This window comes from Suncus etruscus, chromosome 1 (genome assembly GCF_024139225.1).
Source record: "Suncus etruscus isolate mSunEtr1 chromosome 1, mSunEtr1.pri.cur, whole genome shotgun sequence".
Classification (NCBI taxonomy): domain Eukaryota; kingdom Metazoa; phylum Chordata; class Mammalia; order Eulipotyphla; family Soricidae; genus Suncus; species Suncus etruscus.
The window spans coordinates 65528585-65552115 of NC_064848.1; the positions used below are offsets into that span (position 1 = coordinate 65528585).

Genomic DNA, 23531 nt, shown 5'->3' on the forward strand with positions numbered 1-23531 from the left:
GTAAGTTAACCTGATCATTCCCAACGGTTACTTGCTACCCAAGAAGTGCTCAGGGGACACAGTGCTCCCTGCGACTCCTGGCTCAGCAACTGTGTCACCAAATAGTTCAGTGCTTGGGTCCAGCAGTTCTGGAGGCAACGAGAGCCATGGCCAGTGGAGCCGAGGAACCATGCAGCAACAGGGATTGAACATGATGCCTCGAGCATGGCTCGAGTTATCTCCCTGGCCCTGATACTCATCTTCTATTTAGATATATTTTTTGTGTTGGCTAAGAACCTCCAGGAGGGCCACGGGTCTCCTGAACACTGCTTGGGAGCCCCCCAAATAAATCAATAAATTAAAAAAATAATTATGGTGTGGAGTATCAAACTCAAAGCCTTAGACATGCCAGGCCAAGTTTTCTAGCACTGAGCTACACGGCATCCATTAACCTCCTTTTAAAATCACTAAATTGGAAATCAAACATAGGGCTGATTTTAACATCCAAAGAACTGAGGAGAGCACTAGATTGCACAAGATTTGTGAGAAGATACTTCTACCTTCTGGATTATTTCATTCTACCACTATTCCTAGCTAAATGGTCCGTTGAAATGGTCATACCACACTAAAAGCATAATTATAAGCTCTAAATCTTTCATTTTAATAAAATAGAGAATAAATAATGCTACTGAAGAAAAATTTTAATTAGCTCTAAAACAGTTCCTTCTCGGGCTGGAGAGATAGCATGGAGGTAGGGCATTTGCTTTGCATGCAGGACAGTGGTTCAAATCCCGAGTGTGACCCAAAACCCAAAAATAAATAAATGAAATAGTTCCTTCTCACTGATTCCACCTTGTGACAATGAAAGCTTTTCAAGAATGCTGACATGAATCAGGAAGCTGTTTTCCTTTGTACAGATCAACGCCCATGTCCCCAGGTATTAACTTTTCCAAAGAAATTACTAAGTTACAGTGGGCAAAGAAAGATTTTTTTTGTGGGGTGGCTGAGGGGAGTCATACCTGGCAGTGCTCAGGGGTTACTCCTGGCTCTATGCTCAGAAATTGCTCCTGGCAGGCTCGGGGGACCATATGGGATGCCGGAATTCAAACCACCGTCCTTCTGCATGCAAAGCAAATGCCCTTACCTCCATGCTATCTCTCTGGCCCCAGGCAAAGAAATATTTTAAAAATAAAATCATTACACTGCCTTACTAGTTATATTTTATAAGGCTCAGAGTTTTTTCCTATTTTATTTTGAATTTCAGGGATTCCCAGACAGTTCGGGAGTTACACTCTGGGAACAAGAGCTCAAGGAATCTATCCCTAGAAATACAGTTTATCCCATGGGATGTTCAAGGGACAATGATAAGAACTAACCCTGGGAAACAGCACATGGTTAGAGCTATCTTCCAAGTCAGGTTTTTTCTTGGGTGTAGTTTAATTAGCACATATTACAGTGGCAGCACCAACATGTTAAACAAAAGAAAAAAAAATCTTTGAAGGCTTCAAAGAAACAGAGATGACATTACCTAAAAATAATATACCCATAAACAGAGATCAAAGACTCTTAAACTGGAGACAACTTACTAAACAGACAATTTATTGGATATTACAATGTTCAGTGGCAAATCACTGAACTCTTTTGCTCGTATTCAATTCAAGAATTGCCTCACACAAAGGGCAGAGAAAATACCATCACTCCATGTAGGTCCTAGATTCTGAATATCATGGGAAACCTTTTACCTTCCTAGTGTAGACTTAATGGAAAAGAGAACATAAACTAACAAAAATCGAAATGACTCTCCTCCCAGCAAGAGAAATCTAAAAGAATATTTTAAGGCAACTTCATTTTATTCCTCCTGTTCCATTTTCGTCCTTGATATTTATATCACCTCAACCATCAGTGGCAGTAACAGTGGCTCTATGCATATGTGCATGTTTCTAGTCAAGAGAAACACTGTGGCTACAGAGAGGACTGAGTGGTTGAGGTAGATTGGTTTGAATTGCATTCTACCTGCAAAACTACAGAAGCAACCAAGCAAGTGAAGACTTTTTGTCTTTAGTATAATGTTGCCTTTTAAGGGGATTCCAAATTCTTTAGCTTTCCAAAGCCCGTACCTGGTTCTCATATAGGTCGACCTTCCCAAGACATTTTTTTTTTTTACCAAGTCATTCTTGGTAAAATCTCCATGTTCTAATATTACTCCTTGTTTTCCACGGGGTAATATAGCTCCCTCAGGATGTGCTAAAGGGGCCATAAGTGAAAAATATATAAGTGGAAGGTGGGAGAGATACATAACACAGGAGACCCCAAGAAAGATACAAGGTTAGAAAGGGACTATGATTAGAAAAAGGTTGATTGAAATCCTCTGGAAGGACTCCGCCTATTTTCAGCATATTTGAGTTCTTTATTTTTTTTCTTTTTCTTATTTTGTACCCCAGTCTATTGCTTTTCTTTCCTTCAAACAAAGCTACATAACTCGATTTATCTTGCTCCGCTTCTTAAACAGAGTGGGAGACAGGGGAGGGTACCAGGACCAAACAGATATATGATCACTAATAGTGAGCTGGACAAAGAGGGGACCACCTACTCTAGCAGTCCAGGGGGTGATGGTGGGGTATATGGGTTGCAGAAGGGGAACTGGGATGGGGGGAGGACAAATTTGGTGATGGGTATTCCCCTGATTCAATGTTGATATGTACCTAAAATACTACTGTGAAAGATATATAAGCCATTATGATCAAAATAAAAATTAAAAAAAAAAAAAGGTTGAGAAACATTGTTCTAAGGCAAGTTGCAAAATCTAGCCTACTGGCATCATCTTATATGTGAGTTGTGACTTGATCAGACATGCAAATGTGCTTTTTTTTTTTTTCTCTTTTTTCTTCTTTTTGCAAATGTGCTCTCTTGAAAGGCCTGAAAACAATGACAAAGACTGGAAGATAATACCTACTTTGGACAGGGTGGTGTGGGTCTTCAATGATTAGTCATCATCATCATCTAGCTTTGTTTTTCATCTTCTCTCTACTGGATGACCAACTTCTATTCTTCCTTCTATTCACCATTAACAATTACCAGCCCTCACCAGTCAAGTTGATCGCTTTTTATGGTTAGTAGAAAACCATTAAACTAGACAATGCTAAACTGTAATAAGGGCTAATAGGCGACCTCCTAGGCTTACATCCTTGGAAGGGAAGGAGCTCTGTCAAAGACTAAGAACATGAACTAGAGGACTGCTTCCTGATTGCTCCCTTACAAAAGCTGGAGATGGAGAAACATACCCTGTAAATTTCTTCAAGCAGCAGTTTGGCACAGTTCCTGCCGAGGTCCTCTGGAAGCACCGCTGATCCCTGCCCTTGGGGATTAGAAGCCAATTCAGCACTGAGGAAAGTGCCATTGGTAGTCTCAGCAACCAGTGACAACCCAAAGCCTGGAGATCTGGGGATTCAAAAGCACAGACACTGAGCAGGAATAGTGGTTTGGAGTTCATATTCAGCACAAAAGAAAAGAGCAGGTCGACATTTTTCTTTTCTTTTTTTTTTTTTTTTTTAAAATATGGAACGCTTCACGAATTTGCGTGTCATCCTTGCGCAGGGGCCATGCTAATCTTCTCTGTATCGTTCCAATTTTAGTATATGTGCTGCCGAAGCGAGCACACGGTCGACATTTTTCTGATGCATTCTGTCCTGTTATACCGAAGTCTGAGTTCCTACTGTCTTCACTGGAAATGCATCACTCAGTGAAGGGATGCTTAGCACAACTGAGGGAGAGGCAAGTCTACACTATTTTCTCCTTTGCTAACCTTCTCTTTCCTCCCAAAGATTCTACAATGAGAATCTATAATGATTAGCAACTGGGAGAGACTGAGGAGACCTGTTGCCTTTGCTTGTTTTTCTACTCTTCTGTCTCCTGAAACTCTCCTGAGAGGGCCAAAAAGGGCCCAGCAAAAACTGTCTCCTAGAGGCTCCAGAAGAAAATTTATAACAACGCATTAGCAATTTTCAACATGACTAATTTTGAACACTTACTTTCTACCACTTCAAGCTAGGTACTCTGACATTACAGTTCTGCAAAGTCAATAATAAGGCCATTATTACTGACATAATCCATTACTTACCTACATTTTCCAAGAACTTCTAAATGTTTCCATTCATCGAAAAAAATTTAAGATGTGTATTTGTTAGTACCACAAATGTTATATTTAATTCAAATTCTTCCCATTTAATGATGTTTACAGAAAATAAATGACTATACCATATTAAGTTCTTTCTATGTACATCAATACTAATAAATTAGGTCTGTTCTAAATATGCTGTCAAAGGCTCATAACAGATGGTCTCTCTAAAGGTGAAGTTTATAAATGTAAGTATCCAAAACTTTTCAATTGGCCAAGGAAAATCTTTAATTTTTTAAATCAGTAGAAACAAAATGGGATCACATAAGTCTGGAACTACTATGCCCTTGGGTTTCTAGACCACAGATAAACACACAAACTCTCCTAGAGTTTATTAAACTTACCTCACACTGACACTTGGCTTTTTAGACCAAGAAGAATATTCACCTATGATTTTACAAATTGATAAGAGGGAGGTTTCTGTATGCCATCTATAATTTAAAATTTGAAAACAAAATACAAACAACATCAACCACTAGTTTCAGGTGAAAAATACTTTTTTAGTTTGATGACCCAAGAGACTCAATCATGCTGATACTGATCTGTGTGGACTTCTGCCTCACAATGAACAAATACAGGATTCGATTATGAATTAGGGACAGCTGATCCAAAGGTTTTATAAAGTGTTACATCGTAATTTGGAGAGCAAGGCCTTCAGACATATGAACCATAAAAAAGAATAAATCTGGTACTATTTAGAAGAAAATTGGTGCCATAAACTATTATCAGTACCCTAGATACTTATTTTATTAGTATCTGGAAACTTAGTAATTGAAAATTAGTAACTGAAAACTTAGTTATGATACCATCATTTATAATGAAACAGATTAACAAAAACAAAAGCAAAAAATACCTATAAACAAGCAAATCAAAACCAGCAAACACTAATTATTAACTGTGTTAGTTTATTGATGTTCACTGTATTATTAATGTTTCTGTTAACTTTTCTTTCTTAAAACATTTTTTGTCCCTAAATTTACTGATTCCTAAAATAGGCAACCGAAGTAAAAAATCATTATTTTCATAACACAGATCTTTATTAACTTTTTAATATCTAAAATGAGGCTTTATACAAAGGTTTTAGCTACACAAAATTCAAATCCAAGAACAACTTTGTTTGGCTCTCTCTCTCTGATGGGAAAAGAAGCTGACTAGCATCAGGTTTTTTTCCCTGAAATTGCTCATTATGCAAGGGTGAAGAGTGCCTTTAAATTTTTTGAGGGGAGAGTGAGTGAAGCAAGATAGCTTTTGTTAAAACTTATTTAGAAAAACGTGAGGGGAGAAAGAAGTATGTGTTTAAGAAAGAACACCGGCATTCCTAGCATATAAATCAAGCAAAACAAACAAACAAACAAACAAACAAAAAACCAAAAGCATGAACAAGCAAGCAAGATACATAATCAAGGAAGAACATGGGCTTGAAAACCAAGCCCTTTTCAATTTCTTGTGGGAGCAAAAAACAGATGGAATTTAAAGCTTCAAGTGCTGTTTATTAATAGCTAAATTTTCATGCCCCAAAGCTAGGGACCAGACTCCTTGGCTCTAAGCAGTGGCCAAATGATGTTTTCCATGTGAGAAACACTCCAAGGATGTCTAGTGATGACAAAAGCAGTCAGATAGAAGAAAATTCATTTAAAAGCCTTTTTTTTCTGGCTACCCAATTGAGAGCTGAGAGCTTTAACTTCAGCTAGAATAGAAAGAAGCAAAAACAGCTGCATAATTATTCTCTAGAGACAAACACTTACTTCCCAGAGTTGGCTCCCTTCATGTGGTCGGTATAAATATAGATATCAGGTATAAACTTGTTGAGGATGCTCCTTGCAGAATCCACTATCCGATTTGCCATCTGAGGTGAAACACGTACAGAATAACTGCAACCTAGTTAAGGAAACACTCTACTGGGTACCAAATCAGAAAAAAAAAAAAAAGTCCATTGTAAATATAGAAAATATTTTGGAACTGCAATAACATTCTGCTAATTCCAACCTATTTTCTACCTGTATACAACCATTATATAGTAGCATAACTAAATTTTAAGTTGTAAAAATTTTATCAGGTAAATTTTAGATTGCTCTACTAAGTCAGAAGTTCTCACAGTGAAATATTTCCAAAATGTAGACAGAGTTGAAATGTATGAAGTAAATGTTGCTCTAGACTTTCTATCCATATCTTTTTCCTTGGAAGAGATACAACTTTGAAAGAAATGAAGCATGGCATGAAGCCTGATTTCCACTAATGATCCCACTACTATAATCTATGAGTCCTTTTCTTACGAATCAAAGATCAGAACAGGCACCATACGGGGTGGATTTGGGCCAATTCCAATTCTCTCCTGGCCTGTTACAGCAGAAAATGATTAGCCGGAACATATGACTGTTGATTATAAAGATCTAACTAGGTGGCTTTTGTCTTTTAAGCTTACAAGGCCTTATTTCAATTTTTTAATATCAATTACTCTATATGTGAAAGATAAAGTTCCCCTCACAGGTTGCTGATTTGAGTCAAAATACTGAACATTAACACTTTCAACAGGGTACCCAGAAAGGAAAAAAATTAAAAAAAAAAAAAACAGCAATATGTAAAAAGGCTGGTGCTTAAGAAAGTGAAAACTATTATCTAAAATTAGACTTTATTATAGAGATTGGTTCTCCATCTCACGAATCAAATAAAAATATAAGTATATACCGCTAACTTTCAATATGGTCAAGAGCAGCATCCCTCTACCCTTAATACAAGAACCAAACAGGATTTCCAACATGAAGGACATGGTAGCCCAGTTCAACTGTAAATAACACAAATTTCATTTCACGTATGATGCAGAAACAAAACAGACTTGAATCTATTCAAAGAATTTCACTGGCATCCAACTAGGTCCCCTTTATAATCATCTTTAGCACTCCAAGAAAAGACGAATGTTCTTATTAGTGAGAAAATCCCCTAGTAACTCCAGGTCCTACCAGATCTCACTGTCAGAATATCCATCCTGCTTAGTTTGTTCCCAGCCTGGAACCATCAACACCTCTAACCCATATACATTGCCAATTTTTCTGATCAGAACCACTGTTCTTCATTCTTCCAATCCAGAATTTCTTCTCTCACAAAATCCTTCAGCAAACACCTATGATTTCCACTTGAACTTACCAGAAATCTCCCTTCATGTACACACATTTTGCTCTTATTCTCCCACAAAGCAAACTTCATAAGGAAAAGAGCTCAACTTCTGTATCACTCATAGCTCTTAGGTACACCACTTTTGTACTCAAATATTTAATAAATGTTTAACTTGACTCAAAGGACAAACCTAAAATGAGGAAAGAGCAAAGAGGGATTTTTCAATACACACAGAGTTCAATTACATCACAACCTCTTTTGCCCAGAACGTACTTTTGACCACAGAAAGCTTAGACAAACAGTCCTGGGTCTCATACCCTTTGGACCTAATGAATGATTTCTTTTTGAGTCTCAAGGCTATCCTCTCTCTCTCTCTGAAGAGCACAGATACCCTGTTCTGATACATAACCACAGATTCTCAGACCTCCCTGCTCTTCCAGGTACATTATTTTTATTTTATGTCTATTGTACTCTTGTGGCAAGCAAGGACTATTTTCCTTGTTCTATTGAGAGCAATTGGATCTCAAAACAAAATTTCAAAATTAAACATCAATTTTCCAAAGACAACTTCCTCCCCCAATCTGCAAAGATGTGGAAACCCAGCTGTAACAGAGCGAACTCAGCAAAAGCCCTACAAAAAAACTTAGCCAGTGAAGGGGAAAAAAGGAAGCTTAAAAACAGCTACATCAGAGTCACCATGGAGTCACCTGGCTTAAAGTAGAAATCCTACCAAGAACAACTAAGAACTCTAGAATCAGATAATCTACATTAAAATCTAGGCTTCAGCAAAAAACCAGTATGGTCTTTCGTGATAGTCTCAGTCTTCACTTCCTCCTCTCTGAGAAGGATAATCATTTTTTTTAAGTTCCTTCCTTCCTTCCTTCCTTCCTTCCTTCCTTCCTTCCTTCCTTCCTTCCTTCCTTCCTTCCTTCCTTCCTCCCTCCCTCCCTCCCTCCCTCCCTCCCTCCCTCCCTCCCTCCCTCCCTCCCTCCCTCCCTCCCTCCTTCTTTCTTTCTTTCTTTCTTTCTTTCTTTCTTTCTTTCTTTCTTTCTTTCTTTCTTTCTTTCTTTCTTTCTTTCTTTCTTTCTTTCTTTCTTTCTTTCTAATTAAACACCTTGATTACATACATGATTGTGTTTGGGTTTCAGTCATGTAAAGAACACCACCCATCACCAGTGCAACATTCCCATCACCAATGTCCCAAGTCTCCCTCCTCCGCACCACAGGCTCTCCATTTCCCTCATACATTCTCATTATTAGGACGCCAGAATTGAGGCTCAAGTAAAATCCTGTGTGTAAAGCTCTCAGCAATGCCTGAGATGTGATAGAAACTTATTAAGTATCAGATATAGCCGTTATACTAAGGAGCACAATCCTTTTGGAATTCAAAGACTCTTCTTAGAATGTTAAGAGGGCTAAAGGAGCCTCACTTAAGTAATGCACACACAATTTTGTGGTCATTTGAAGATTTTATGTCAAGATACATAGTGAAGGGCCGAAGTGATGGCACAGCAGGTAGAGTATTTGCCTTGCATGCAATCTACCCAAGTTTGATCCCAGCATTTCATATGGTCCCCATAGCCTGCCACCCTCCAAAAAAGCTACATAGTGAGAGAGCAACAAAATGACCAAAGGCAACAAAACCAAAAAGGTGGTCCACAATGAGTGGTGAGTGTAGAGAAATAACTACACTAACAACTATCATGACAATGATAAATGAGAAATAAATGAGAAATAAAATGCCTGTCTTGAATATAAGCAGGGGGTGGGGGAAGAGAAAAATGTGAGCATTGGTGATGGGAATGTTGCATTGGTAAAGGGGGGTGTTAGTTTTAATGAATGAAACCCAACTACAAACATGTTTGAATCATGGTGCTTAAATAAAGATATTAAAAAAAAAAAGGTGGTCAACAGAACTGAGCAAAGGGGATCTTAAGTGGGAGGGGGGATACTTTGAGATATGGGATATTGGTGAGGGGAGGTGGATACTCTGATGGCAGGTGTGGTGTTGAAATAATGTATACACAACTAAACCATCATTAGTGATATTATAAATCGCAATAACTCAATAAAGATTTTAGAAGAAAAAGAATTCCTGTCAAGAGTGAAAAATGCACAGCTAAACTTCTGCTCTTCACTCTCCTTGGTGTTCCAGACCAGAGAAAACTAAGGAGCATGGGTATGCATGTGAGAAAGGAGAGAATTGGATTTTTTAAGAATCTTCCCTTGGGGGGCTGGAGAGATAGCATGGAGGTAAGGCGTTTGCCTTTCATGCAAAAGGTCATCGGTTTGAATCCCGGCATCCCATATGGTCCCCCGTGCCTGCCAGGAGCAATTTCTGAGCATGGAACCAGGAGTAACCCCTGAGCACTGCCGGTGTGACCCAAAAACCACAAAAAAAAAAAAAAAGAATCTTCCCTTGGGGCCAAAGAGATAGCATGGAGGTATGGCATTTGCCTTGCATGCAGAAGGACGGTGGTTTGAATTCCAGCATCCCATATGGTCCGCCGAGCCTGCCAGGAGCAATTTCTGAGTGTAGAGCCAGGAGTAACCCCTGAGCACTGACGGGTGTGACCCCAAAACAACAACAACAGAAAACAAACAAAATAAAAGAATTTTCCCTTACAAGTAGATAAAAACAAACAAATTCTAACTCTCCTTTTTCTTTTGCCTTTACCACAGTTTCTTTTAAAGACAAAATCAAAACAAAACAAAAATTCTCCAAATCTATGTCCCAGATACAGGGTAAGCAGCAAACCAAAACAAAATACTTGTTTCTCCTGGTCCCTGTTTCAGGAGGACAGTGGTCAGCATTAAAAGAACTACACTGTCTAGGCACAGGTGCTGGGAGGAACCGATCCTAGCTCTCTCTCTCAGGCCATGGCTACTTGGTGAAAAAAATGATGCACACTGTGTGGTGATTCAGTTAAAACCAAAAACCCAACAGAGCAGAGCTAAGAGAGCCTTCCTCTGGGAACTACAACCTCTAAACTCAGACCAACACTTTTTTTTTGGGGGGGGGGGCACACTCAGCAGTGCTCAGAGGTTACTCCTGGCTGTCTGCTCAGAAATAGCTCCTGGCAGGCACGGGGGACCATATGGGACGCCAGGATTTGAACCAACCACCTTTGGTACTGGATCAGCTGTTTGCAAGGCAAACGCCGCTGTGCTATCTCTCCGGCCCCTCAGACCAACATTTAACCATCCTCACAAGCAAAAAAACCCAAACCCAATGAAAGCTTTTTCAAAAGAGTGTCATCCTCCCCAGCAGCTCCAAACCTGAATAAAGATTCAAATTGCGTATACTGTTGAAACTGGAAGTTCTACAGACGAATGATTAGTTACAGTGGCCATAAAAAAAAGAAAGGGGCTTGAGGCATAACCAGTGCCATATCCAGAAGGTTCAAATGACAGTATTAAAAAAGGCAGGAAGGAGTAAACTTAACCATAGGTGCCCAAGGCTTTACCCTTCCCCAGCATCATATATATATATATATACACACACAGAACTTCTGATACAGAGAGCATCATCTAACTCAGTATGATGGTCTGTGACATCTAGGTTATTCACGACACTATTTTTCAAACCTCAGTATACACTGAAAATGACATCTCTAAACTACAGAGAATGCATTTTGAGCAGAGCTCATAACCATGATATAATAAAGAAGCTAATCTCCAATTGAGGAAGCTGATCTTCAATTGAGAAAAAAAAATTAAGCAAACCAAAAACCTGAAACATTTCTAAGAACATGTAGGAATTCATATACAAGGCCATTATCATAGTATTTTCAGTAATAATTGGAAAAAAGGCGGATTTTAATGGCAATCACTAGGATTAAGCTTCCCTTGCTGCCTTTGTAATGACCAGAGATCACATATACCTGATACCTGACAGCAATGCTCACACTTGGTTATGGTTATGGATCACTAACCAAAATGGCACTGGGATCATACTTATGTAGGGTAAGGAGAAGGCTCAAAGGTATGACCTCTATCATTGGCCTATCCCTAAAAGAATAAACAGAATAAGCATCAGTAAGGAAACAGTAAGTTTGACCACTGTAGACAAAAGGACCCTAATATGCAGATTATACATACAAGTATAGAATATTTCCTACCCTAAATAATCAAAATACACTTTTAAGTGCAAAGGAAATGTTCTACAGATACACATGCTAAATCACTAGCAAATTTTAACAAATTTAAGATTTACAAAATCAACCTATCTCTTTTCCAAATCAAATTACATTATCAGTAAAAGAAATGGAAATTATACAAATACATGACAAAAAGCATTCTTGCATAAACATTGGTTTAAAGAAAAACAAAGATAAGTTTAAAACAGAGTCAAATGAAAAGAAAATAGTATGTTAAAACTATTAGATACAGGGAGTCGGAGACATAGTATAGCAGGTAGAGCACTTGACTTGCATGCAGCCAACCTGGATTCAATCCCCAGCATCCTATATAGTTCCCAAGCATCATCAAGAGTAATTCCTGAATGCAGAGCCAGTAGTAACTCTGGAGCAATGCCAGGTATGCTCCCCCCAACAAAACCACTAGATGCAGTGCAAGTAAGGGGTGCGGCTTATTTAAAATCATACACATCATTTTTCTACTAAAAAAGATGCCACTAACTATGGCCTTAAGAACTAAAAGAGTAAGCTAAATCCAAAGCAATCAGAATGTAAAAAATAGTTAACATGGTAAGAAATAAACAGAATCAAAAAGGAAGATATTAGAGCCGAAGCAATAGTACAGTGGGTGGGCACTTCCCTAGCCTGCAGCTGACCCAAGTTTGATCCCCAGCACAACATATAGTCCCCAAAGCCTGCCAGTGATAGTAGTAAACTAGAAGCATTGCCAAAAAAAAACAAAACAAAACAAGAAAAACAGCAAACTGCACACACATTAAATATATATAGTTTTGTTGTTTTGAGGTGATGCTCCAGGGTTACTACTGGCTCTGCCCTCAAGAATTACTACTAGTAGTGCTCTGGAGACCATATGGGATGCTGGGGATCAAACCTGAATAGACTATGTACAAGGCAAGAGCCCTACCCACTGTACTATTGTCCAGCTCCCTAACTATGTACGATTTTTATGTCAAGCATATCATACCTCAGTAAGAAGTTTCAATGAATATACCAAGTGACTATCAAAGAAGTAGGCAGAATAAGCACTTAGAACATATGGTCACTATTATTGTTCCAGCTCACCCAGCCCACTATGCATACATCTGTCATTTATATATTATATTGGAACTATCTGCATATTCATCTCATTCACCAGGTAATAAACTTCTGAAAAAGAAACTACAATACAATTGATAACTTCCAAATTTAAGTTGCAGAGAACATAACGTTCATGAAGTCATCTGCTTAAACATTAAATGTAAAATATATATATATGTATAAATATAAAGTCTTTGTGAGGCAGGTAATAATAAAATATAGTAGAGATCAGCCAATGATTTTTCCAAGTCGTCTGTCTAAAATGCAAATAACCTTCAGAAGAAATAAAATTATTATGAATTATTATCTTAGTGAGGTGAGAAATAAGTAAGAATTTTGAACCCAAAGCAAAGGATACGCCATTCCTCTGATACGCTTGATTTTCCCAGGATCTGTGAGCTGGATAGGCTTCAGGAATTTCCTTACAGGACATGAGAACAACACCTCCCCTCCTCCTCCTGGAGGCATTCCCCGTCGCATGATCTACGTGGGCAGAAAACAGAAGTGAGGATGTAAAAAAGAAAAATGATCATCTTGGGGCTGGAGAGATAGCACAACAGTAAGGCATTTGCCTTGCAAGCTGCCTACCCAGGGTCGATGTTTATTCAAAACCCAGCATCCCATAGTTCCCCTGTGCCTGCTAGGAGCAATTTCCGAGCACAGGGCCAGAGTAACCCCTGAGCACCAACTAGTGTGGCCAACCCCGCTCCCCCCAAAGGATCATCTTGACACTCCATCTGGTAAACATGTCGAATATCCGGGGGCAACGTATACATTCAATCTATCGTTCTCTTAAAGATCAATAGACTAACATTAGCTTCACTGCGAGCATCGCAAATTCAATCCACTTTACCACTGGGTCCTATTCTTCCTGGAAAGGAAGGGTCTAACCCTGGCCATTAGCTGATCTGTTTCTTAAAGCTCAAATCCCCTCTCCCCTCCTATAATAACTGTTCTAACAGAGTTCTGTATTAAATAAAAGCAAAATCACTTTTTTTTTTATTTAAACACCCTGATTACATACATGATTGTGTTTGGGTTTCAGTCATAAAAGGAACACCACCCATCACCAGTGCAACTCTTTGTTTAAACACATTGGCAAAGCAGCTGGGAAAAAATGCTCAGCATACAGTTCTACCATTGAGTTCATAAGAAAATATTTGATACAAAAAATATACAACCAATAGTTGATAAATTTGTACCTTTAGCTCAAATGATTCTCCATCAATCCCGAACTGTTTCAAGAGAGGGATGGCAGTTGCCTTAAGGACATCAACCTGTAGAATTGTTTCAGGGAGAAAAAAAAATGTTTAATAAAACTTTGAGCAGATGAAAAGAAAAAAATTTCATGAAGGAGAATGAGGCTTAGCAACCAGGTAGATGATGCAATCTGGTGAAGAAAAGGGAAGTGGCTAAATGAGGGTAGGGCCAGGTCTGCTCCCAAGTATGACTATTTAAACCACTGGCTTCTCTGAACTCCCCTTTCCTCACTTATGACATAAAAACCAAGATCTGCCTCATGAGTCACCAAGATCATCATATAGATCATGAGAAAAAGAACTAAGAATCTGATGGGGTGGCGGTGGGGCAATAGTAAAGTGGGTAGGGTGCTTGCCTTGCACGTAGTCAACCAGGGTTCGATCCCCGGCATCCCATAAGGTCTCCCAAGTCTGCCAGGAGGATTTCTGAACACAGAGCCAAGAGTAATGCCTGAGTACCACTAGGTGTGACCCAAAAACTAAACACAACAACAAAAAAACCTTAGGGGCTCACACAGATAATTAACTGGAGACACATACCTATTTTTGTCATTAATTTTTACAATATGGTAGTTTGCAGTTTACAGCTGTGACTCTCTAAATCAGGGTGTCAAACTTTTTAAACAGGGGGCCAGTTCACTGTCCCTCAGATAGTAGTTGGAAGGCCAGACTATAGTTTAAAAAAATTGTGAATAATAGTGGCCCTCTTAAAATCTTTCTTTCTCCATTATGGTTTTAGCCTCAGACTACAACCAAGTTCATTAGGGGGTGAAGAAGGAGGGGAGATCTACTTCTTCATAAAAAAAAAAAATCTTGGGGCCGGAGCAGTGGTGCAAGCGGTAGGACTTCTGCCTTGCACGCACTAACCTAGGACAGATCACAGTTCAATCCCCTGGTGTCCCATATGGTCCCCCAAGGAGTGATTTCTGAGTGCATAGCCAGGAGTAACCCCTGAGCATCATCAGGTGTGCCCCCTCAAAAAAAAAAAAGCATAAAAAAAATTCTTGGGCAAAGGTTGTAGCTCGATGAAATACGGCATATGTCACAAACAAACTCATAAAGAATCAATCTTTCCCTAGGTAAATTCCCTGCCTCCTTAAAACTCAACTCCTACCGAACTATTCCAAATATTTCACCATCTCCTCTTCACCTACTCACACCTTACAGACTCATTCTCCATCCCTAAGACTATGGGTCAAAATTCTTAAGACTACAGAGGCTAGAGAAGGGAACTTAAATGAGCAACAAGGCTAGTGAAGATCTATGTCACACTGCTTAATTTAGGCCTTATCCAAAGATAGCAGCTGCCACTCTGGTTCAACTTATGACGGCTGTGAAGGAAAAGCCTCCATGTACCACCACAAGAAAGAGTATAATTTAAAATTTGTGGAGTTAAGCTTGAATAATCAATTTAAGGAACAATACCTGTAGGATTAATTCGAGCAAAAAGCTGTCGTACTCCTAGAAATTAGTAGGTAACTACCTGATGGCCTCTCTACGGCTGCAAACAAGTTTCTTCCTGCCAACTTGGAGTGTCTTGTACAGGACCAAAATCAAGCATACTAGTCATCGTTCTACCACAGATTCCTATTTCTCTGTGCCAAACTCTTTAACTGTCTTTCAAGTCAACTAGGACAGAAATCTTCCCTACGTCTATTTCCTACAAGTCTTTTTCTGACAGTCCATTTATAAAATCTCTGTCCATACTACCCTTCGTATATGTTCCTAATCCTCAATTCCATTTCCATAATATTCCAATTAGTTGACAACTCTTCAATTCAACCTATTCTCACTCTGCTCCAGAGGTATCTTCCTAAAAAGTAGACATTTGGTGGTTTTCTGACCTCTACAACTACACTTCTTAAACTTTTTCCACTTGCAACCCCCTTTTATCTAAGAAATATAACACCGGCAAGCTCTGCCAGAAGCACCTAGATTCTTTACGCACTCATGTGATGTTGAGTTAACTTTTGGTCATTGTGTATTTAGAACCTTTTATACTTGCCAAAGTTTTGTGACCCCCATTCAGTTATGCAACACTATTTGAGGTCATGATTCAATTTATGAAGCTAATTTCTAGAATAACTGGCCATCAGCACAGATGTCTCCTTAGCTATGGTCATAGCTACTCATGGAATCATTCCCTAAGGGCAGAACTCATTGTTTTCATCCCTGTGTGCAGAAAGAAAATTCATTAACGATGGGAAAACCACACATTAAGGAAAGACTTAGAAATAAAGGAGCCACAAGCTATAGAAGTTACTTGAGCCAGGATTAGGCATATTTACTTTATCCTGGGCTGGGGCCAGTTACTAACCAAGGTCATTTTATTCCTGTAGCTAGTAAAAGCACAGAACCCTGCAGCATATAAAAACATTATTTAAAAACAAAACAAAAATACTCCTCAAAAAACCAAGTACTATTTCTATGGTATTAGTTAACTAATCTTTGTCACCATTAATATATGAAACGTTTTAAAAACTGCTAATATTAACAGCAACAGGGACTTTATATCATTATCTATTATCTATCTATATACAGATGCATAATATAAGTCCAAAATAGGGACACCTGTGCCAGTCTCTTGAATGCTTCAGGAACTTTCACATTATTTAAGACAACAGTTCCAACCTTCAATTGTTAACATATCCTCTCACACTTATAAACAAAGGACCCATTTCTTTGAATCTTACAGAAACTATAAGAAACAAAGAAACTTATTAGAAATTAGTTTAAAATTCTACTGTTTATACAATGCTCCTTTACAGCCAGGAACTTTGTATCATGAATGTAATCAGGAATCAAGGAGAAAAATATTCATAATTAAGCATCTAAATTCCTAAGAAGAGAAGAATTTATCTTTTAATGTCTACAATTAATCATTCAGGCACCATTGTGGTATCTTGGTGAATAACAACAGTCTTTTGGAGTTCACTGGACTTGATATTCCCTTGTTAGAAAACCTAAATCCTTCATATTTTGCCTCAGTGGCTGCCCCTTTACTGATGTTGGTCCAGTGTTTATAAAGATAAGAAAGTACAATCAGGACATCACATAATGGCCCTCAGTTTTAAGGTACCTCTTCTGAACAACAGAGCATCCAAAGGTGGGGTCCTCCCATCCCTAGGAGTGATGTAAGACAGACCTGGTCAGGACTTTAACCACTTTTATATATATAACAAAATCCATCCTACAGGAACTAAGATAACTAAGGTGGCCACAGTGAAAATCTAGCTGTATGTGAAAGTATGGTCCCTATAGAAATTAGCATACTTAAAAAGCTTATTGGCACCCATAAACCAAAGCTGAAAACTCTTATTGCCCATTCTCTAAATCGGCAAGTTTTTCTTGGAAGAAGTCCTTAGGTTTACTGAAGGGTAATAAAGTCAAGATTATGCAGCAACAATGCCAAGGATATACTAATTTCTGTCTAAAATCTATTCTGTTTTTTTGTCACATGACCTCAGGCAAACTCCACTCACAGCACATCAACTAACAAAGTAACTCATGTCAATCATAGCAAGATTCAAGCATCTATTCCAAGTTTATTTTTAATCACAACAAAGAAAATCCCCATGCTCTATTAGCAAACAACTGGCACTACATTTAAAACTTAGATACTAGTTAATGCTTTCCTTAAGTGATGAACCTCTAAATCTCAAGGCAAAAATGAAAGCATACTCAACAATAAGCTTGTATTTACTAGGGCCTTATTTTTTAAGAGACAAGCTATTTTAAGAAACAAAACAAAACTCACACTACAGGAGCCAGAGAGACAGCATGGAGGTAAGGCATTTACCTTGCATACAGAAGGACATCGGTTCAAATCCCGGCATCCCATATGGTTCCCCAGCGTAGAGCCAGGAATAACTCCTGAGCACTGCTGGGCGTGACCCAAAACCAAAACCAAAACCAAAAAAAAAAAAACCTCACACTACAAGTTAGGTTCACTACTCACCGATGGGTCAACCTGGTCATTGGTCACTCCTCGAAGAACTATTCTTAATGGGTGCTTCATAAATGGAGCCAGGCAAAGAAGACTCTCCAGGTAATAGCCAATGCTACGAAGGACGCTACAGTCATGTTCCAAAGATCCACCATACAAGAGACCAGGCTGATAATATAATGTTGTTCCTTACACCAGAAGAAAGAGAGCCATGTTCAACAGAGAAAAACATAAATAACTGTCACAAACACAGTGAGTCCCAAGGTGACAATGTGACAAGGGCATCCAGAGAATTCAAAATGTCACTCTTAAGAGCCCACATGTCACTCCAAATGCTGACTCATTACTGTCAAGCCCGTTAAAAATAATAAACTGTGAATGTAATTTATTAAACAGTAATTTACCTCTAATAGAACTAAAGGACATGTTAAGTGAATTCAGTCACAATGAGACAAATACACAATGGTCTCTCTCAGTTATGGAATATAAAATTATAGATAGGAATAACAAATGAACAATAGCACCAGATCCTGAGAGGTGGCCTACAGAACTTTGTTTACCAAGGAGAGGGGTATGAGTGGGGACTGCAGGGGACCTAAGACACTGGTGGAGGAACAATGATACTACTGGTGTTTAGGTATTATGTAAGTACACTATATACCTGAAACTTTGTTGTAAATTATTGTAAATCACAGTGCCTCGGTTTTGAAAAAATTTAAAATAAACAGCAATAAATTAATCCCTTCCCTAAGTCTTCAGAATTGTCAAACTTGCGCTCTCAAACTGCTAATGAAGGATTTACAAATGATGTCCTGAAAGCATCACATGAATCAATTACCAGCTTCTTCTAGATCAGGGGTCTCAAACTCGTGGCCTGCTGGCTGTTTGCAGCCCTCCGTACAACATTTTGTGGCCCTGCCCTAGAGGAATCTTTTTTTGTTTTGTGTTGTTTTAGTTGTTTGGGTCACACCCCACCCCAATGACTTTGCACTCAAGGATCACCCTGACTTTGCCTCCTGCGGCCCCCAGGTAAATTGAGTTTGAGACCCCTGTTCTAGATCCTTGGAATAAGATTATTCATATACTACATTCATCAAAAAAATGCCTAGTGAGGACAAGCACTTTAATTCATTAATAGTAACTACCTTAAGAGTAAAAAATGGGGGGCCCAGAGAGATAGCACAGCGGCGTTTGCCTTGCAAGCAGCCGATCCAAGACCAAAGGTGGTTGGTTTAAATCCCGGTGTCCCATATGGTCCCCCGTGCCTGCCAGGAGCTATTTCTGAGCAGACAGCCAAGAGTAAGCCCTAAGCATCGACGGGTGTGGCCCCCCCCCAAAAGAGTAAAAAATGGAAATATGAAAATTATTTAATTGCTTTAGTAGAAACTATTAACTTTATAGTCTCTTTCACTTTCATTGATTTGCATCATCCTCAAAGTTTCTTTTTGGATTCCCATATTGAACAAAGAGCAAAGCATAAAATCTAGATGATTAGTAGTATATAAATGGGTGAATAGGAATTTTTGCTGTTCAGACTCTTTTGCCCATGCTTTTTGGCACAACCAATTAAAAAACATTAGAATCACTTGAAAAGAAAGCCTTAAAAGATTCATATTTGAAATATAGTGTTTCCTACATTGAAAACAGTTGTTATCAGAATCAGACTCTGACCAAAGTACTAGTTTTCTCTATCAATTACACAATATAGTCACAATCACAAAATGAATGTTTCATGCCCCCTTCCAAAAAAGGACTGTATTATGATTAAAATCTACAAATTTGTTTATGCTTACAAATTAATGAGACTGATCACATCATCAGAAAAAAAATTTTCACTATAGGATATAAGGAGAAGGATTAGGGTTGAGGGAAGTGTGAGACCAGGGACAGTACAGGGTTTATGATCCATGCTGGCCTATGTTTGATACCTGGAACCTCATGGCCTCCTACCACTGAAAGGTGCAGCTAGGACTGTTTTGGTTTTCTTTTTTTTGTTGTTTTGTTTTGTTTTGTTGGTTTTTTGGGTCACACCCGGCAGTGCTCAAGGGTTACTCCTGGCTCTATGCTCAGAAACCGCTCCTGGCACACTCGGGGGAACATATGGAATGCTGGGATTCGAACCAATGACCTTCTGCATGAAAGGCAAATGCCTTTCCTCCATGCTATCTCTCCGGCCCAGTTTTCTTTTTTTTGTTTTGGGCTTTACTTAGCAGTGTTCAAGGCTTATTCCAGGCTCTCCACTCAGGTATCATTTGTGGCATACTAAGGGAAATAAACCTACTTCAGGTCAGCAGTGTGCAAGACAAGAAACTTACTGCTGTAACTTTCTCTCCAGAGGCCTCCAAGCAGCTCAGGGCTGGAGCAGCACCGCATCCTATGTCTAGCACTGAACTAAATGGTCACTCAGCAAGCAATATTGCCATGATAACTGCTAAGCCCCATGAGGAGAACACTGCTTAGGAGGCCACCAAAAACAATAAAAAAAAAAAAAAAAAAAAGAATCTTACTTTGGGGCCTAAGCTGCAGGTGTGAGTTAAAAAAAAAAACAAAAACAAAAAAACTCCATTGCCAGAGTAGCAGAGGTAAGGCATTTGCTTTGCATGCAGAAGGATGGCGGTTTGAATCCTGGCAGCCCGTATGGTCCCCTGAGCCTGCCAGGAGCAATTTCTGAGTGTAGATCGAGGAGTAGTCCCTGAGTGCTGCTGGATGTGACCCCCCCAAAAAAGGAAAAAAGAGAAAAACTCCATGAAACTGCTGAAAAAACTCACCCATTAATTTCAAAGTAAACAAGCTAAAGAAGGCTAAAGGAATCACAGCCCACAAAGGGCCTCTGAAAAAATCTCGTGCCTGCAACATGTTCTTTGAAAGATAAGTTTGATGAAACTATAGATCAAGAGTCTTGTGGTATAGGGCCACTTAGGAAGTCAAGCTTATCTTCTTGTAAAAAGAGCTAATATGTGGGAAATTAGTTTCCTTTGTTAAATAAATGTGCAAGATGCTTAACTTAGAGAATTAGTCTAGAATGTTTGTCTCATGGAACCTTCTGCATTCATTAAGTGTTCACTTAATGACATAATAGGTTCTTCAAAACTGTTGTGACTTCCAGCGAAATGCAGAATACCTTTCATTTAACTTTGAAATTGAATTTCAAATTGAGCGAAAGGATTGTTTTTTCCTGTCGACATTATAACAAAATGAGGTTGAACAGACATTATTTCAAGACTTACTATACAAAAATTTCTAAAATCAAGATAAATGTAATGCTAGAAGTAACAAATATGCTGTCAGTAGGAAGCAGTGAAATAAATTATCTTGCACAGAAGCAATAGGATGCTATGTTAGGGCCGCTGAATTCCTGAGAGGCATGTGTGTGCCAGTCGGGAAATTTCATATGCCTTTTTACTGCGAACAAGAGAGACTACAAAAAAAAAATATGACTCTAATAATGACTTAAAATACAGAAGTGAATATGCAAGCAAATACATATAAAGAACACATACCAGGCTGTGACCTGGATGCCCTACCTAGGCAAAGGGAATGGAGGAGGAAACAGCTGAAGAGATTTTCATTTTCTTTTCTGCATATTCCTATGTAAACTTTCTTAAAAAGACAAAACACCAGGGCGGAAGAGATAGCACAGCAGCGTTTTCTTGCAAACAGCTGACCCAGGACATAAGGTGGTTGGTTCGAATCCCGGCTGGTCCCCGTGCCTGCACGGGCTATTTCTGATCACAGATAGCCAGGAGTAACCCCTGAGCACCACCGGGTGTGGCCAAAAAAAAAAAAAAAAAAAAAAAAAAAAGGCAAAACACCGGGACAGAGCAATAGTCTATTGGGTTAAGGTTTGCCTTGCACTCAACAAACCCAGGTTCAATTCCCAGTACCACATAAGGTTCACCCTGATATCAACAGTGATGCCTAAGCATAGAGCCAAAGGTAAAGAATAAGTCTTGAGCATGTCCAGTGTGACCCAAAAACAAAGGGAAGAAAAATTCAGTACACGCAATTGGCTCAAAGTTTGCCAGAAGATTTCAATGCACCAATATAAGCAAATGGATGTTAGGAAGTTATATATAAAAGTCACTATCAAAAAGAAAAGAAGACGGGCCAGAGAGATAGCATGAAGGTAAGGCATTTGCTTTGCATGCAGAAGGACGGTGGTTGGAATTCTGGCATTCCATATGGTCCCCCATGCCTGCCAGGGGCGATTTCTGAGCGCAGAGCCAGTAGTAATCCCTGAGCGCTGCAGGGTGTGACCCAAAAACCAAAAAAAAAAAAGAAAGAAAGAAAGAAGAGAAGAAAGCTGAAGTATTAGGAATCAAGTCTAGTAGGTACCAGGCCCTGAGTGGGATCTGAAGCACAGCCATATCTCCAACCCAAGCACTGCTGGATAAATCTGCTGGCCTTGAACTATACCTGATGGTGTGATACCTGATGTTGTATTAAGCGTTGCCAAGAGTGATCTCTTCATGTAGAACAGGGGTCTCAAACTCGTGGCCCACAGGCTCTTTGCGGCCCTCCGCACAACATTTTGTGGCCCTGCCCTAGAGGAATCTTTTTTTGTTTTGTTTTTAGTTGTTTGGGGTCACACCCCCCAATGTTCAAGGCTTACTACTGACTTTGCACTCAAGGATCACCCCGACTTTGCCTCCTGCAGCCCCCAGGTAAATTGAGTTTGAGACCCCTGATGTAGAAGGACCGTGGTTCGAATCCTGGCACCCCATATGGTCCCTCGTGCCTGCCAGGGGCGATTTCTGAGCATAGAGCCAGGAGTAACCCCTGAGCACTGGCGGGTGTGACCCAAAAACAAAACAAAACAATAAGAGTGATCCCTTTCAAAAATATATTTTTTAAAGTAAGAAAAAAAAAAGTGAAGGTGCTTGCTTGTTCATTATTTCAGTCTTCTAAAGTTCTTAGAGTCTGCCCCTTAAATTGACAATTTTCACGTACATTTCCATATTATTGTGGCACCAAAAAGGGAGATCATTTCTTTCCATCTAAATATAATGTTTACACCATAAAAATAAATGTTCAGGTTGTACATGTTAATTGCTTTGAGGAACAGGAAGAAGGAACTTACCTGTTTGGTTTATTTCAATTCGAGAACCATTAGTTATTTTGTCCAAAAGCCTTATGAAGCTGGCTTCAAAATCTGTGGGGAACAGTTGGAGGAGGAAAAAGAGAGAATTCACTTCATGTTAAGTCATCAGAGAGTATGTCGCACTCATAAACTGTTACAAAAGCTACTAGCTATAACACATCTCAGTTTTTCTTCAGATCTGGCTGGAATCACTAGTTGAAGAAGCTAATACAACTGACAGTACCAAATAGTAAATAATAAGTTCGTAGAACTATTCCACCAAAAACAGCAACACTGGGTCAAGAAGATAGTTCAAGTGCTATGAGCATGTGCCTCACATGTTGGAGGCCCTGAGTGCTGCATGGAAGCCCTGGGTATGGCCCTGGTGGTCCAGAAGCATCACAAGCAACTCACCATCAGGCTAGCCACCAGGCTGAGCATGACTATTAGCAGCTTCTGGGGCTCCATAGCACTGCTGATGTGTCCTCTATAAAATTAGGGTTTTTTTTGTTTGTTTGTTTTTTGTGGTTTTTGGGTCACACCCGGCAGTGCTCAGAGGTTATTCCTGGCTCCAGGCTCAGAAATTGCTCCTGGCAGGCATGGGGAGGACCATATGGGACACCGGGATTCGAACTGATGACTTTCTGCATGAAAGGCAAATGACTTACCTCCATGCTATCTCTCTGGCCCCAAAATTAGTTTTTTTTAAGGCCAGAACAATAGCACAGTAGTAGGGTGTTTGCCT

General features: G+C 39.3%; 1 protein-coding gene, 1 long non-coding RNA gene and 1 other non-coding gene across 3 annotated transcripts in view; all 3 read right to left on the minus strand.

Moving 5' to 3' along the window:
- The window catches only part of RCL1 (RNA terminal phosphate cyclase like 1), a 53466-nt gene that overhangs the window by 17965 nt on the left and 11970 nt on the right, over positions 1 to 23531 (minus strand). The window contains exons 2-7 of the mRNA XM_049773735.1: positions 22787 to 22858; positions 17719 to 17894; positions 13704 to 13778; positions 12860 to 12984; positions 5899 to 6024; positions 3261 to 3417 (exon numbers count right to left, since the gene is read on the minus strand). Coding sequence (XP_049629692.1) covers positions 3261 to 3417; positions 5899 to 6024; positions 12860 to 12984; positions 13704 to 13778; positions 17719 to 17894; positions 22787 to 22858 — 731 coding nt within the window. The remainder of the gene's footprint in view (positions 1 to 3260; positions 3418 to 5898; positions 6025 to 12859; positions 12985 to 13703; positions 13779 to 17718; positions 17895 to 22786; positions 22859 to 23531) is intronic.
- Positions 3529 to 3635, minus strand: LOC125995964 (U6 spliceosomal RNA). Its single transcript, XR_007491192.1, has one exon. It is a non-coding gene; the product is annotated as a U6 spliceosomal RNA (small nuclear RNA).
- On the minus strand, positions 6019 to 11372 carry LOC126010097 (uncharacterized). The gene is made up of 3 exons (XR_007496238.1): positions 11200 to 11372; positions 7295 to 7454; positions 6019 to 6051 (listed from the first exon to the last, which is right to left on the minus strand). It is a non-coding gene; the product is annotated as an uncharacterized LOC126010097 (long non-coding RNA).